Source organism: Camarhynchus parvulus, chromosome 1A (genome assembly GCF_901933205.1).
Source record: "Camarhynchus parvulus chromosome 1A, STF_HiC, whole genome shotgun sequence".
Lineage (NCBI taxonomy): Eukaryota > Metazoa > Chordata > Aves > Passeriformes > Thraupidae > Camarhynchus > Camarhynchus parvulus.
The window spans coordinates 26,149,550-26,166,980 of record NC_044586.1 but is presented as its reverse complement, the minus strand read 5'-3'; the positions used below and the strand labels follow the sequence as shown (position 1 = coordinate 26,166,980).

The window sequence follows — 17,431 nt, the reverse complement described above, 5'->3', positions numbered from 1 at the left end:
CTCTTTGAAGCCAATTTGCCACCTTTTCTTCCTATAAGATTGCTTCAAGTTTTTTTATAGCAAGGCAGTACTTTAATGTTGAAGCTTCCTTCCCTCAGTAGACTAAGTGCTTTCTTGTGCTGGCAGTGCTCAGAAATCTCAAAGGCAAATGCCTGTCATTACATATTTCTCCTGTGCAGTGTTAAGCAAGATGTCTAGACAGGCTCCCTTGCCTTTTCTGGTATACCTTAATTTATATAAGTGGTAATGCACATGTGAGAGAAAAGTAGTTTAGTACATAATAGAATAACTGAGCTTCTCAACCAGTGCATTAAATTTCTGTATTTTTAATTCTGTTTTGCACTACACAGTGCAACATTTACTCTTCATAGTCAATAATCTATTCTTTTTAATTTAGTAATTTTTTCATTTGATCAGAAATGGTTGGTGCTTTGAATTTGGAAATAAGTGGCATGTATTTCACCTAACTTTAGACAGCCACTGATTGATCAAATAATCCTTAGAGAATTCTTTTTAATTTTTTTCTGTCTTGAAAGTATATTTTATGAGGGAAATGACTATGCCCTTGAACCATATATTTCTGTTTATTGACTTCAAAAGCGTTTAAGGATGTCTAATGCTGCATCCACAGTTTTAATATCTGTTTCATCAGCAGACTCCTAGTTAGGGAATATGTCTGGAGTTTTGCAGGGAGGTATAGTAGGATTATGTGTTTGTTCAGTGAATGATGGCATTCAGAAACAAAAAATTACTAATTTGGAGGGTTTATAGGGTATTATTAAGGGGCTTGTTAGGGTATTTTTAAAGAAAGCATATGGAGCATGGTTTTCATAATGCATGTGTGGCTCAAAAGTCCTATTTTCTGTACAGTTAATTGCTTTTTGTTGATCTTCACAGTTGTTAATTTTGAATGCAAACAGAAAATTAAACAGAGTAGCACAGTGTAAATTAACTACAGTGTACTGTGCCAATAAGAGATCAGAACTGAAAATTATCTGTCTACTTTTTTGTAAATATCAGGCTAATACAAAAGCTGCTGAACTGGCACAATGGTAACTTACTGCAGCGCAGTACATGATTCATACTTGGGGTTTTTTTTTTCTTTTAGCGTGTTATAATTCAGCGAATTTTGCCTTGCTTGACTTCTGAATTTGTGAATCCGGATATGGTACCCTTTGTCTTGCCTAATGTTCTCTTAATTGCTGAGGAGTGCACCAAAGAAGAATATATCAAGCTCATTCTACCTGATCTTGGTCCTGTTTTTAAGCAGCAAGAACCAATCCAGGTATGTTAATATTATTCATATTACGATTTTTATATTTGTTTTTGTTTTCCCTGAACAAATGACTAATTGTTCTATTTCCCTTTTCCAGCTTCACACACATTGCCCAGTCTGCTCTGTAGTTGTCCAGGCAGTCAGTCTTGATTCATTCAAAATAGATTTTTCAGGAAATTCTCAAAGCCTCTACATCTGTTTGTTTAGATGGGTTCTGAGGGTATATTGCATTTATAGATGAGATTTGCAAAAAAGGTTTCATTTACCACTTGGTTTTGGTTGATGGTAGAAGATATATTTGTAAGCATTTTAACACATATCTGGGCAATCTGAGCAGGGTTGTACAGTACAATGTTTGCATATATTCTACCAGTAGATGAACCTGGGGTTTTTTGAGTTGAGTTTTTTCTTGTATCTAGTTTGCTGACATTGGGATCACAGGGTGGAAAAATTGTAGTTTTGACACTCTCTAAGAAGTGCTATTTTTTCATATTAAGAGTAGTATTTGTTTGAGGACTGTGCAAAGATTTGTGAAATAAATTTCATTTTTATTTGACAAATGTAATGTGTAAGTAAAATATGCTGTTTTCCCTGCTGTTTAAATGTATAAAAGTATTAAGACATAGGTGTTACTGTAAAGGAGAAAAATTTCCATCCTTTTGTCATCACCATGATGATTCCTGAGAAATCTGTTGCAAAGTAGGGCATTGTGCCTCCACAGATGAGAGACAGGTATGCATTCCTTCTAGCTCACTCCTGTGTGCCGTTATTTATCTGCAGAGCACTTAAAGGGCAAGGTAAACATAGCAGACCTTTGATTTCTGGGTTTCAGAAAACTGAGCCAGAGAAGTGTCATTACACTGTGGAGGCAGGGAAGGGGGCAGCTGTCTGAGAATACCTCAGGAAATTTGAACTATTTAATGCTGTTTGTACACTGAAGCTTTATGTTAGTTCTTTTGTCTTGAAAAAAGTCAATGTTTAACTAAGCAAAAGCCAGTGAACATCTCATTTGTGCTGTGTCATCCTAAAAGGTAAATCTGTGTTCTGTTGCCTTTAGCATTAGATTTGTGACACAATCCTTGCTGCAAGAAAGTTTGTAGCTAAGTTACATCTGGAGCATAATGAACACAAAAGCTGGTTTGTATCTTGAGAGATAAAGGAAGCAAAATACAAACTTGGAGTCAACTCATAATGATGGATCTTTGCTAAGTTTTTCTGTGACTATCTGGACACTATTAAATTCTTATGCTGATATTTTGAATGCAAAGTACTGCATGGCTTATTCAACTGTTATTCCTATGGTCTTTTTAGTATGGCAAAGTTTAAGTAACCTAGGTCATTTTTTCAAAGTTAATATATCGGGAATTCTGGAAAAAAGTACAGAGATTCAGAATGCCAGAGGATAGATTTCCAGGTGTGACTATCTTTGTACAAGGCAGAAATGTCTGGTTTCTGTGTGCTTCTAACTCTTGGAGAAGAGCATTCAGGGAAGATACCAGTGTTTCTTCCAAACACTCTTTAAAAATGTTACAGATTTGTATGGGGGACTTGTTGCTTGAATTTAGTAGGATATTCAAATTAGGAAATGAATGCATCATAGGAAAGCTGCTCTAATTCAATATGAAGAAATTCAAGTAGTGTTCACAATGTCTTTTTGTAAGGGAATTCATAATATGAAAATGGAATATTTAGATAAACTTATTCTTGTGGTTAGTGTGGAGTAATGTGTGCTGTACATTAACAGCCTAGCTTACTCTGACAAAGCTTCCCAGACAAATCTTTAATTTGTATCTACAGTATTCCATAGACAGCATAGGATGTGCTGTAAATTCATTTTCTAATTCACTACACAGAAGTGTTCCCTGACAAGTACTGGGCCCTGCATTAATGAATGAAGCATTATTACTATTACATTATTAATTTTTAGTTAACTGTTAATATCTTATTAAATGGTATGCGTGAATCTCTGACTGGACCTTCTTAATTTTTACCTAAATAGATAAAACCTATTAAATAGGACCCTAGAAGCTTAAACATAGAAACTGTAATTCCATAAGATTACATGGTTAGGGTTGTTAGAGAAGAACAAGGGTTAAGAGAACATGTAAGTCTTAAAAACTCATGTTTAGGACAAAGATTATGTATTGAAGAAAACCATAAAATCTAGCTTTAAAACTGGTCTCATCCATTTCACCCTGATTGTCCCAAATATGGGGATATTGCATCAAAATCAGCATTCATGGAACAAATGAATGATTTTTGTGTGTGTGTGTGTGTGTGTGCAATTTGGGAAATGATACGTTTCCAATAAGAAAACACATATTAGCTGCACTATAAAAATATTTTTTTCTTCTCTGTAAAGAGAAGGGGGAATAAATAAAAGGGGAAAATTTGTAATGGGATCTTGTTACATTTCTGTTTCTACACTTCAATGCTTCTGTTTATTTGACATAGAAACACTGATTGCCATGTATTTTTAGACAAAAATGTAAGTGTTCCTATAAAATACTTGGCTTTTTGTTATAAATGTGATACTTTTAAACATAATTTATCCCTCTAGTTTAACCTGTTTTCTGAAAGGAGTTCTGCTGTCAGTGGATGCTCACTGTCCCCTCTAGTACCTGTCCAAGTTGTGATATGAATCTTATGAGTTACATAGTGCTCTGTATTTGAGTCTGAGCCGGCTGAGTGATTTAGAATAATGTTTAATCTTTAGATGGGTAATCTTAAGCAAGATGGATCCCACTCTGCATATATGCTATTCTAGTTTTTATGTTAATGTGATGTGAATTTTTTTTGAGATCTTTTTAATTTTAGGATACACAATTTCCATGTTAAATAGAAAAAAGGCATTTTTGTCCATCTAGTAGCCAAAATATTGTTTTTATTATGTCCCTGTTTTGATTTTAGACACATGGAATACAGCTTGTATATGTGGAATTGTGATCAAGTGCTTTGAGGACAGAATTTTAGTTACAGTTTTTTGGAAGTTTAGCTTTTGTAGCAGTGATGTGTGTATAAAGATTTTCTGTGGGTGTATATTAACAAAAGACCATAAAGAGAAACAAGAACTATTTACAAGTTCTTGTAAGTAGAAACAAAAACTCCTTACTGAGTCATTATGATTTATTATTTCAGAAGAATCAGTCTAGAACATGCATATTTTGTTTGATTTGTATTTGCTGTTTTTAAAATGCAATAACATGTCGAAGTGTTTTTTGTCTTCCATGCCTTCAGGCAAGCAACATGGTAAGTGATCATATTTCCTGAGTTATAAAAAAACTTCTAAAGTTTTTTTGATATGATACAACACATTTTAAATTGTAAATACATCCTTTGCAATTAAAACTCTTGGCTTCTGAATTGTCTTTCTTTGAATAGATATTGTTAATCTTCCTGCAAAAAATGGACTTGCTTCTAACCAAAACTCCACCAGATGAAATAAAGAACAGCGTTCTACCAATGGTTTATAGAGCCTTGGAAGCACCTTCAATTCAGATCCAGGTATAGTAATTGCAGCCTTTACTTAAAACTTTCTTTTTTCCTCTTTTAGCTGACATGCCAAATTTTGCCTACTCATGTGTTTGTTTACTTAAAAAAACCAAAATTGTATAATATGCCTGAATGTTAAAGGAGATTAATGCTTTGTTAAAGAACATTTGTTTCTGTTAAAATTTAGTTTCCTTGTTTTCCAGGAAGGAAACCACTTGGCTGTTGTTCTAATGCTCTTATCTTAGATTCCTAGTAGCCACCATAGCAGAAAGTAGGATATGCATTTATATTTCACTGCCTGTGCAACAGAAACCATGCAGGCATGCATGCTTTACCAGTCAGTGAGAGGTGGCTGATTCTGAGCTCCTGCTGCTGAGAACATCTGTGCTGACAGTTACCTCAGGAGACCTGATGTGCTGTAAAATCATATTAATATACATTCTTGTGACATTTTTATATATCCATGATTTTTTTTTCTCCTTAGGCTTTCTCTACCTTTCTAAAGTTCTTCTGGGGATTTTTTTAGTCATTCAACTGCAGTTAACTTCCAGTTACCCAAAAACGTTCAGGAGTGGGAGATATAGAAATAAAATATTTCTCAGAGACATTTTTGGATAATCAGATGTGACTTTGCCTTTGCAGAGCCTTTGTAATATTAGGGACAAAGGTTTTTGTCTCTGAGTTTCTTTCTGCATCAGTACTTTGGTTCCTGAGGTGTTTACTTACAACATATACTTAGTATTGCTGTTTTTTTTTTTGAGATTGGTCTGAAATTATGTGTTTATTTTTTTCTCTGTTGCTAAAGTATGGTTAATCTTGACATGATATTTTATCATTCAGGCTATCATTGTGCTGCAGTATTCTTGATAGCAGTCGTTGACATTTTCTTGATTTATGTAAGAGATTGATAGTTTGATGTAGTAAAAGCTGGGTTTTATATAAAGGAACCTCATGAAAATGCAAGATATTCGTGCTGTTTAAATATTACGAATTTATGAATGCTCTTTTTTCTAAAATCCATTTTTGAAGATTCTGTATACATGCCGTGATGCTTTATTATTATAGCTATTTTTAAGTGACTGTGATAGATTAAGGGCAGCTTAGTTGAACATATTTCCTTAAATATTTCCTTAAGAGGAAAGCCTAAGAAGACGCTTCAAACTAACTGATATTGAGTTATATTAGTACTAATTTTATAATAAATATGCATGTTTCTTTTTAAACTTGTGTGCTTTGTTTTTTTTAGGAGCTTTGCCTGAACATAATTCCCACGTTTGCCAATTTAATAGATTACCCATCAATGAAAAATTCATTAATTCCAAGAATTAAAAATGCATGTTTGCAAACTTCTTCTCTTGCTGTGAGTATCAAAGTAACATTCTCTAGCGTTCAGAAAATGTTGTAACCTTTAATTACTTTGGGTTTGCCATGTTGTGTCTTTAAAGAAAAGCCAGTCGTGTTCTGATTTCTTACTGAATTTTTTTAAAAAACTTCTTAAAAGTGCAAAAGCATCATTTCTTTGCTCTAACATTTTTTAAAGTAGTTAACAACTTACCATGTTAGTAATATTGTAAAAATTATTGAAGTGAGTTCCACAGTAATACACATTGACAATGTTTGTCATGCAGAAAAGCTGAGTTTTTGTGAGCATAAAAACAAGCATTTTTCTTTCATTGTACAAAAGTGTTTTTTAACTTGTCTTGAATTTTTCAGTACAAAGATTTTCTTATGAGTTTTGTAAATTTGTTTTGTTGGGTTGTTGTTTTTTTTTCTATAAATAAAGTGTTTGTTTAATTCTTATCATATTTCACAGGTCCGGGTAAACTCACTAGTGTGTTTGGGCAAGATTTTGGAGTACTTGGATAAATGGTTTGTGCTTGATGATATTTTACCTTTTCTACAACAAATTCCATCAAAGGAACCTGCGGTGCTCATGGGAATTTTAGGTAACTAACACTTCCAACTTTCTCTTTTGTGCTTTGATATTGTAAATCCAAGAGCTTTCTGTGTTACCATTGAATGTGCTTACGTAGTGTATCCGTAAAATGACTATTAAAAACTTTCTGGTTGTTGAGTATGTCCCTGTTCAGTTACTGTATGTATGACATTTGGGCACTAGTACGTATATTTTCAGTCTTCAGGGCCTGGTGCAGTTCTGAGTACTCACTGCAGTTCTTGGGCTGTGATACTTACATGGACTGGGTGCTCCACAGAGTCAGAGGGGCTGTTTCCTTCAGAAGAATATATGAACTGTCATCTTTCAGATGCTGGAGCTTTTGAGATGTTACTGTTGCCTTCTTTTACCACTCTTGCATAGCAGATGCTATAAATGATGGTGTACAAATCTGCTGTTCCTTACGGCAGGTTTGGTTAGACTCATTTTGTTGGATATTTAGGCACACAGTTATGCCTGTGGGTAGAAATGGAACACAGTCTGGGTGAGGTCTCCCAAAATTACTAGCAAAACCTAATGGTTTGGTACTTCTGGGAGGGGAGACCTCACTCCCACTTGAGCTTTTCTACTGCCACTTGGTGCTTGCCTTTCACAGGGTGTGTGATTTTAGCAAATTGAATGGGCTTAAGGAGCCCAGATGACCAGAGCCACGTCCAAGGAAGAGTTGTGACTCCTTGGCCAAGTCTGGAAGACAGTGACTGTTTCCCCTCCTGACACCAAAGTGGTGTAGACCAGTTGTAACAGCTGAGCTGCGCTGCCAGTAACCCTCATTAAATACTGTACTAATACGTGATGGCAGCAGCATTTTTATTTGCTCAAAAGCAACAAGAAGGCATCTTGTCTGTACTGATCTAAAGCTGCCTGTTTCCCTTAACCCTTGCAGCTTTGACTTTTATTTGCTATCTAAGAATAAGAGACTCTGTTTTCTGCTTCAGTTCTGTTAAAAGCTGCTGTGTCTTTTATGCTAGTATGTTCAGTGTTTGCTACCAGAGCTGGACCATTTAAGCAGAGGACTTTTCCTGTCAGAAACACTACAGAACATTTGAGCTTAACACTGGGTCTCTCATGCCTGTCAGGATTCTTCTTCCAGTGAATTTGAAACAGATAAAGATTATGCATGAGTTCTGATACTATGTGTAACAGTCCAAAACTTCTAGTTAACAGTTTTTATTAAAAAACCATCAGAGAGCAGGATGATAGTTAATCCTAGCTTGTAGTGAGCCAGGAGAGAGAGAACACATCCTTAGTTGATGCAGCTTGATTCCTCAAGTGGCAGTGTGTCAGTTTGTGGCAAATCACTTGCACATTCAAAGATGTATATTCTCAAATAATTGGCCAGAACAAGACAATCACTAATACCAGGTTTCATAGCTGCAAAGTGTGACTTTGGACATCTTGTTCTGAAGTGTAGCAAAGCCTCTTGCTGTTTGTTATGGATCAGTACTTAGCCTTTAAGATTCTCTTGGTCACGTTTGTCCCTGCTTGCACACAAACACAGTGGTTGCTCAAATGATCAATTTACATATGAGTGTGCTACTTTGAGTTTGTTCACATTGTTTACTAAACTTAACAATTTCTCCTATTTTGATGTCCTGTGTTAGGTATTTACAAATGCACATTTACTCACAAGAAGTTGGGAATCACCAAAGAACAGCTTGCAGGCAAAGTATTGCCCCATCTGATTCCTCTTAGTATTGAAAACAATCTTAATCTCAATCAGGTAGGAACAGAACTGTTTTCCATGCTTTTCTTTAACAATTATCAGACAATAAATTTAAACTGTTGTCATAAAAAAATTAATACATTACTGCATGTCTGTGTCTATTGTGAAAATAAGCAATAGAAAAACTCTTCACAATTTTACTGTATTTCTGTGTTTGAAGCTTGTTATTTTTTAGTCTATTTAACTGATCTGGTGTAAAATTTCAAAATTAATACTGTCACCTCCCAAATACCCTGCAAAAGCAGTTAGCTACTAACATAATAAGTATTAAAATAAAATGCTATGAAATACTGGGAAAGGGAATAATAGGTTGTTTTGTTTGCTTGAAAATGAATCTGGTAATACTCGTGTGGAGGTTTTGTCTGCATTGGCCCATTTCAGATTTTTTTAGTGGTGTGTATTTTTCCCTGTTTCAGTGTGCACTCTGCTTGTAATTTGCTATCTAATGCACAAGAATGAAGGTAGAGTATAAATTATTTAAAAGTCTACACTTTATGTTACATTGTGTATTCTAGGTTTATGAGGTATTACCTGCTAAGTTACACCTCTCTGAATTCCATCACTGCAAAATCCAAACTTCTCATGTATTTCTTTTCCAGTTCAATTCTTTTATTTGTGTTATAAGAGATATGCTGAATAGATTGGAAGCAGAGCATAAAACAAAACTTGAGCAACTTCACGTCATGCAAGAGCAACAGAAGTAAGTGTTAATGTTTTGTGTTGGAGAAGTAGTCATTTTTTGGCAAATGTTAGAGAACTCTAGCCATAGCAATAAAAAAAATCAGGTAATTCTAAGTTCAGTAGTTGAGAGTTGTCTCAAATAAGCACAGTTGTTAGAAGATCCACTTCTATGCGCTAAGCTGCTTTCCTGCAGTTGCTGAGGAATAAACCATATCGAGAAACGTAAACATTGCAGCCTTTTAGAAGGCTGTGATATTTCGTAGTATTTGGAGCTATTTTATGGAACCTGATATGAAGTGAGATTTCTGAGACAAAATAATTTGGGATGTCTGAAGTTTGGGTCACCCTGCTCAAAGGGAGAAATTAAGACCATGGGAGATTATTACAAGATGTTTACTATTTCTCAAAAGAACATTTGCCAGTCTCCTGAAGGCATTAAATAAAAGTGGTTCCTCTCAGTGCAATTGTTTCATATTATTTAAATGCAGAAGAATGATCTGCATTGTTAGATTAATGTTGTGGACATGATTGCAAAGTTGTCTTGTGGTAATATACTTCGCACTATGTAGATCCTTGGACATAGCCAACCAAATGAGTGGGGCTGAAGAGGCAAGATCGAGTGGTACAGGCAATCAGGTAAGTAACAATATGTAACTTACACATAGAACATTGAAATTTAAAATCACTTAGTTGATATTTACATAGTCTTAAATTGCAGTATTTCAAATAATGAAGTTTTTTTTCTTTGAACTTAAACAGATTGACAAGGTATTTAATAATGGAACTGACCTTCTGACTAGTGGATCTGATAGTAAAGAGAATGAGATGTCATCAATACAGAGAAAGGTGTGTTTTGCTTTATTTTGTAGTTCTTTTTTTTCCATCTGTCTAATCTAAGGCTGATAGGGTTGCAGAAAAAGAATGTGTGTAAATAGGTATAATATTTAAAACTTTAGTAGGAAAACTAACTGCTTTATATAGTCACATGAGAAGGTCCATGAAAAACATTCAAATCATATCCTTCAGTTTTCATGTAAGCCTTTCCTTGAAAACGTTTGTACGAAGTAGGCAGCAATTAGGATTATAAATTTGTGGTCATTTTCTTTCTCCTTAATTATAGATTTAAATGAAACTGAAACTTCATCACTGGATATAGGTAGGAAAAGCAAAATAGGGATCCTTATGATAAAATGACAAAGAGAAATGAAGATAAAATGTAGAATTTTAAGTAGTAGTAGAGACTAAGTTTTACTGTACCTTTCAAAGTTAAGTGAAAACAGTCAATATGTGGTTAAATACAAGAAGTAAAGGAAAAACATAGCATAACATAAAAAAATATAAGCAGTAATACAGTAAACATAAACTTTAAGTATTGTAAAATTCTTTTTCTACTAATTATGGAAATGGCTGCCTAGAATCTATGTTTTCTAATTTTTATTTCTAGTTATCTGAATCCTTGCATTAATTTTAAAGTAAGGGGGAATGATTTAATTATTTCATCCTTCATTATTAACAAAAGTGGAGTTAAAATCCTCAAAATACTCTTGAGCAGTTTTTAAATGAAATTCCCTTTTCAACTCTATGGTCAATTGCATTTCTAGATCAAGTTAGTAACCATATAAAAACAAAAACTGTGAAGAACACTTTTTATTATGCCCAATATTAAGGAAACAAAGCTAAAGTGGTTTTGCTGATATATCTCTTTTATTAGAGATCTGCCCAAATTTCTCATTAGGCTGCTCTTAATTTTGTATTTATTTGCTTTAAGTACTTTCTAGCAATATAGTAAATGTTATAGTAGGTTTCGCTTATTGACTTTCTCTTTTGTGTAGATAATTGTATTGTTTACCACATATTATTGAAACAACAGTGCTAGTATGAAATAAAAATATGAGTGTTAGAATAACCATTTTGTGCAACTTACTATCAGTACTTTCCCTTTTAAAGGCGTCACTTACTCTGGAAGAGAAGCAAAAGTTAGCTAAAGAACAAGAACAGGCACAGAAACTGAAAAGCCAGCAACCTCTTAAGCCCCAAGCAACTACAGTGACACCTCCAGTGAAGCAGGTGAGAGAGAACAAACAACTGCACTGTTTCCATTGGAGCTCTGATGCTTTTTCAAGGGCTGTATGCATTTAGCATTTTTTTCCCTCCTGTCAGTCACTTTTGTTTTCTCTGGTGGTACAACAGCACTGCTGAGAAAAGCTAAATAAAATTTTCATGTGCCTGCCACTTGCATAATTAGCAATATTCCCACTGTTTAAATTGCTAGAGTTTCCAAGGGTGTCATTATTATAGGAAGATCATGGTACTAGATAAGTAAAAAGGACATACTAAGAAAGGTTTTTCTCTGAAGAGTTTCTTAAGGAAATATATATAAGATTTGGGGATAGGAATGGGGCATTTAAGCGAACAGTCACAGTAGTGCTTTGCGTGGAGTCTTAGATGTCAAATTAAAGCTGCATAACAATTAGTTCTAAGTAGCAAAGAACACAAATAATGTAATTTCTCTTGTGTATTATTATATTTCATGCCCAATTCCATGCAGTGAATTCTAATTTCTGAAAAATTGATACCGGATCTGCAGGGGTAACAATAAAATACTTTTGCCAGAGTGTCTGTACAGGAAAAACATTTAACTGCATTTTATGTATTTTGCAGACAAAAGACTTGACAGATACCTTGATAGATAATATGGCATCTTTGACCAGCCGTCCTATCAACCAAGTTCAAGTTGCATCTTCAAACAGCTTCTCTTCCGTTCCTTCTATGGGTGTTGGAATGGGATTTTCATCACCCATTGACAACACAAAGAGAAATATGACTAATGGACTAAACACAAATATGGGCTTTCAGACTGCTGGATTCACCATGGGAGCAGGTCTTGCCACTCAGAATTTCTTCAGTGGTCCAAGTGCAACAGGAGCAACCAAGATGAACATGGTACCACCTGCCAATATGCCAAATTACAGTCCTATGAATGCTGCATCTGCAATCACTCCACTGACACAACAAAACAGACCCCCAGATATGTCTGCTTTAGATAATCTTTTTGGTCCTCAAAAACCCAAAGTTAGCATGAAGCAGTTGGCTCAACAGAAATCAAGCCAGTGGGTCAATCAGTTTGTGCCACCGCCAGGGTCCCCGAATGCGAGCAGTGCAGCCTTGGGACCTCAGATGAACATGCTAGCACAGCCAGGCTTTGGCATACAGGGTAATCCTTTCTTTTCTCCTCAGAACTTTGCACAACCAGCAAACACAATGACAAACAGCAGCTCAGCTAGCAATGACTTAAAGGATCTTTTTGGGTAAAATGTTTTGTTTTCTTCCTTCAAAGATTGGTGAAATTTGGATCATGGGTAAGCTGATTAACATCTTGTTTTTATTAATGAAAGCATGACTTGGGGAAAATTTCAACCCAGCAAAGTAAAGACTTCTGGGCAGGAAAAAAGGCTGATGTTTCATTCACCTGGTACTGCAGTGGAATTGTGCGACTGCAAAGTCATCTTACATGCTAAAGATTTCCTGTCTCTTTACCAACATGAGAGTGCTGAAAGTAGGATGCATATATTCATCTGAAAAAGAAGTATATTGAAATTATTCAGAGCTGAACTCTAAGTCCAATGAAATTCCCTACAAAATTTTTTTAAGTTCAGCAAAAATGCTTATGGGGTAATGCTGCTATTGGATGCAAACCTGGTGAATTACTCGTGTTGCCTGAATTTGTCACAAGCTGTCATTTTGTCCTATGACAGTTTGCAAAAAGAAAATTCTTATGCTGGCCTAAAAATTTTGATAGCCAAATTATATATAGAACACTCTAACCCATAACTATGGGCGAGACTAAGAAGGGAGCATATTTTGACTTTCTTCTCTCGTGTAAGCTAATGTAATGAATGTGGTAGTAAACTATAACAAAATTCATCAGGCATAAGAAGGTGTTCCAAAATTTGGTTCAAGTTTGGGACAGAGGAAGAACACTGCTTCAAAGGTCATGCTGGTTTACAGTCTCTTTTATAATGCCAGATCCTTGTTACAAGCCCCATAGCAAAAGCAACATACCACTTAAGCAGGATTTTAAAATACATGTGGTGATTTCATCACATTTACTATATATTCCATTGTTTTGGCTAGTATGATGCTGCTTCTAACTGATGTGAAAAAACCCTGTAGTTATGAAACCTCACAAAATGAATGTAAATGTAAAATTCACGTTGACTGCCCCAGCTGTGTAACTAAACACGTTACACAGTTACACAGAAATATCTTGAATTAATTAATAATTTTTGGCTCAATTGAGATGATGAAAAAGGATCGCCTTATACAATTTGCACAGGGTTTTGTGAAAAAGCAGACTGCCATAAATTGCCTTGACTAAGAGTGAACTATTTCATTTTACTTTTGGTTTAAATCAAGTCCTTATGAAGGATAGATTGACATGAAGTGATTTCTCAAATATGGAGTTGTAAGTTCTAGAGTGTATGATAAATACACAGGTATTTCAGATCCTTTTTATTGTATTACGCTAAATTCAATAAAGGTCTCCAGAAATCCAAGTAGTAGTTTCTTCTGCTTCCAGAAGGTGTATGTTCAGCTTGCCCATGGTGGAATCTCTGCTCTGTCAGATACTACTGTTGAGTTTTAACTTTTTTTTCCCTAAGAATTTCAAGAGCTTTCTTACCTAGAATTTTGAAGACTATAAATGGTTATTTTGAGAAGGAAAGAACTAGTTACTTTTTTTATGGAAAGCCTACTTGCTTTATTTTTCAAAGCCTTTCACTGAAGAAACTCTCCTTTCATTTGCTGCTTAAGATACCAAAGGGCCTTATGCTGTAAATATGACTTGTATTTTGTTATACTTCCACAGTTCTAAGCCGTGATAGCATTAAGCATATTTCTTAAAGAACTCTTTATGTATAATAGCTGCTGCGTTAGTCCTATCATTTTAAAATACCTGGGACCAATAAATTTGTGGTCTGGAAAACAATACCTAATACATTGTGATGCTTATGTGCTGTTAATATTCATGGTAAGCATTGTAGATTATGTTAAAATATCCATGTATGCTGAAGTACAATACTAGAACTGTTGAACTATTTAAGTTCATTTACGGTTGCTGGCACTCAATAGTCTCAATCACACTCATGTCTTCTTTTATGTCAACCCTTTGAAGCTGTGTTTTGTTAGGGTAACCTAAGGCAAGCCTTTGAAGAATTACTTGAATCTGTATTCCTCTAAATTATTAGGAAAATAAGTTTATATTAAAAACATCTCATAGGACTCTACAATGTATTAAATTAATACATCTATGGCAAAGGCAGTCTTAAAAGTCAGTGTCCTGATGTCTGTGGACTGGGAGCTTTTCAGAACTGGATTTAGTTTAACCTATTGCAGGGAAAGTAGAAAAAAAATGATCTGATTTCATTTACTAGATCTCCTAAACTGTGTGGTTTGGGGTATGTGTTTTTGGCATGGGCTATACCAGAACATACGCTGTTTTGTAAGAACAAAGGAAAAGTAAATCCTACCGGTTCAAATTAAAATAAGCTCTTTTTTGAAGTGGTAATGCAATGGAATAAGGTCTTTATTGACTCAAGCAATAAGACTTTTTTCCATTTATATTTGAGAGCATAATGTTGATTTCTCTTGTTTGCTGCAATTTTCAGAATGCCCAGAGTGGAAGAACAACAAAGAAAACTGGAAAGGGTGCTTACAAAAGCTCTAACAAAATCTTCCAGTTGTTTAATTTTTTTTTAAAAACTCAATAAAACAAAAGTAGTGAGTGCAATCCCTTTTCCACATAGATGCTTCTTGCTTAGTGTGTCATGAAACTCAGTGTGTTTGAAGTTCTCAAATGATTTCTTCTTCACTTAAAGGAAAGAGGACTTGCAAGAGGTAAGTAACCATGGCCACATGCCACTTGGCTCCTGCTACAATAGTTTTTCTTTAGGAATCCTTGGCCAACTGATCTCTCCACTTAAAAGTCATTGTACTTGAGGCCCTGCAAGAGGCTGGAATACTTGTTTTGTGGTCAGAGTGAATTGTTTGAGAGCAGCAGTTGTGCTTCACATCCAAGTTGGTTTTTGGGAAAGACAATGGGGAAGAGACAATGTTACAAAATGTGGGTATTCCAGGAGCCTCCTGTGGCTGAACTTGGATGGAAAGCAGTGCTACATCTAGCTTGGCCTCAAGCAGAGGGTCTGCCTAGTCCTCATGTAAAGTGGAGAACACAAGTTTGAAATTGGTACTTGATTAAAAAACTACAAATGCTGTTGATGAAATAATAACCTGGTAATAAGCTATTCTTTACAATGCCTTGAGGAAGACAGTAAATTACACTAAATTTCTGCCCTTCATATTCAACCTAAGTTAAAGGAAAAATGTGAACGCCTGTCAGGTTGTATCATGACAACAGCCGCTGTGCACCCACTTGGGTCACCCACTGTCAGCATGTCTTCATTCTACTGTAGAAATGAGGACAGGGTCTGGGCTGAAATGCCCAGCCCATCTAGTTTACATTGATTTGTAAAAGGAAGGGCATAAGTTCCTGTTCTTTAAGTGATTCATCTATATTTTGTTTTCTACAAAAGGAGAAGCTAAGTGAAAATAGCTGCACATCTTACATCAGTTGTGCTTTTTGTGCTCTGGTGTATGCTAAATGAACATGATTGCACCAAGACAGCAGTGTTTTCCATATTAGAGCTCTTGGTTCCATTTGGGTTTAAGTATTAATGGATCTGAAGCATCCTCTCAAAACTCAGTCACAGAAAACAAACTAATCCTGCTAGAGGGAAGGATTGTATTAAAGAGGCTTGAAAAACTTTCTCTACTTGGACTGATGGAGAACCTTAAAACTACTGAGTTTCAGATTAGCTTGGAAGCCCCTAGTTCTGACTCTTGAGAGAAACCAGGAATGAAATGGCACAGGTGTCACTGCAGGAGGGAACCGAACTGTTCCGTTTCATCACACAAGTAGTGTGAATAAGGCACAGAATGGCCCTTGAAACTTGCTTATGCAGGAGGGCAGCAGTACCAGTGGAGTCTTTTGAAAGGTAAAGGAGTTATCAGTTATTTGGGAGATGGGGAGAGAAGTTTTACTGGGAGCATGGGAGGATGCTAGTTTGTTTTAATGAAGATACTTTGTTCTCCTCACTGTGAATAAGAAATGTTGTGGGGAAGTTGTGGCCTTACACGGATGTTAAGTACCCCAAGTAAAAGGCTGAATTTTTGGATGTGTAGGTGCACAACATTTCAAGCCTTATTCTTTAAAACTTTCCTTTTCTGTTTCATCTTTTAGCAACAACTGGTTCACATTTATGTGGAACCTTAACAGATACCCTGATTGCCTTTTAAAGTAAGAAAAATGTATGTTGACTTTTGTATTATAATCTCTGTTGTAATGTTATCTGTGTCTGTAGATAGATAGGTGTGATTATATTCTAGATTATAGGATTTTTGGATTTTTCAGTTCAACTGCACCAAAAAAACAGAGATTAAATGAGAAGTTAGATTTGAATCAAATTCCATAAAGCTTCCATAGAGGCTAAGAATTCTATGATATTTGTGTTATCTATTATTAATAAGACATGCTTAGTCTGCCTACATCTGTGTGACTTGAGCAGAAAAGGAAAGTTTTTAAAACATAAGTTTATGAACACTGGATCTTGCATTACTGGATCTTGCATTACAATGAAGTTTTTGGACTTTGGAGTGACCCTTGCTTATTGATTAGGGTTTTTTTATTGGGGTTGGGTGGGATATTGGTGCTTAGTGCCATTTCCAATGAAAGAAGGGAGGGGAAGTACAGAAAAAAATACCTGGCTGTATATGTAATCCTTTTTCTTTATTAAGAGATATGCTGCATTTTATATACTCATTGTGAACTTTTCCTTTGGAAAGCTGTGAGGAAATGTATCTGGAGAATTTCAGATGAGTGAGCTGATTTTCAAATGAGGTTCTGCCTTGTACATTACCTTCAATTAGGTTTTGACTGCTTTGCAAGAAAATGACACAAGGCAGTAAAACCTTGGATTCATACACCAAATCCTCTTGCCTTTCAGGCCTCGCTGTTGTATCAACATAACAAATAAGCCCTGAAATTGTATTGTCTTCAAGTTCTCTGGAACAGGTCTAACTGCTGTACAGATTTGAGATGAAGCTGTAAATCAAAATGTGTTATAGTGAACTCAGGCCTTGTGCAAAATATTTAATAATTGTTTATTTGTCTAATTGTACAGTCTCTGTACTAGTGGCAGCTTTATGTTCTGATTGTAAAACATTAAAATTCTCATGGGATTTATAGTGA

The 17,431-nt window shown here is 35.3% G+C and overlaps 1 protein-coding gene across 3 annotated transcripts in view; it reads left to right on the top strand.

The window, feature by feature from the left end:
* The window catches only part of SCYL2 (SCY1 like pseudokinase 2), a 34,112-nt gene extending 16,681 nt beyond the window's left edge, over positions 1–17,431 (top strand). For 2 of the 3 annotated variants that reach the window (XM_030959842.1, XM_030959841.1), the window contains exons 9-19: positions 1,109–1,285; positions 4,514–4,525; positions 4,658–4,780; positions 6,015–6,128; positions 6,582–6,714; positions 8,324–8,442; positions 9,045–9,145; positions 9,696–9,762; positions 9,886–9,972; positions 11,074–11,193; positions 11,788–17,431. In XM_030959842.1, the coding sequence (XP_030815702.1) occupies positions 1,109–1,285; positions 4,514–4,525; positions 4,658–4,780; positions 6,015–6,128; positions 6,582–6,714; positions 8,324–8,442; positions 9,045–9,145; positions 9,696–9,762; positions 9,886–9,972; positions 11,074–11,193; positions 11,788–12,438 (1,704 nt within the window). In that variant the 3' untranslated portion in view covers positions 12,439–17,431. The remainder of the gene's footprint in view (positions 1–1,108; positions 1,286–4,513; positions 4,526–4,657; positions 4,781–6,014; positions 6,129–6,581; positions 6,715–8,323; positions 8,443–9,044; positions 9,146–9,695; positions 9,763–9,885; positions 9,973–11,073; positions 11,194–11,787) is intronic. The other variant, XM_030959843.1, reaches the window with a different exon arrangement.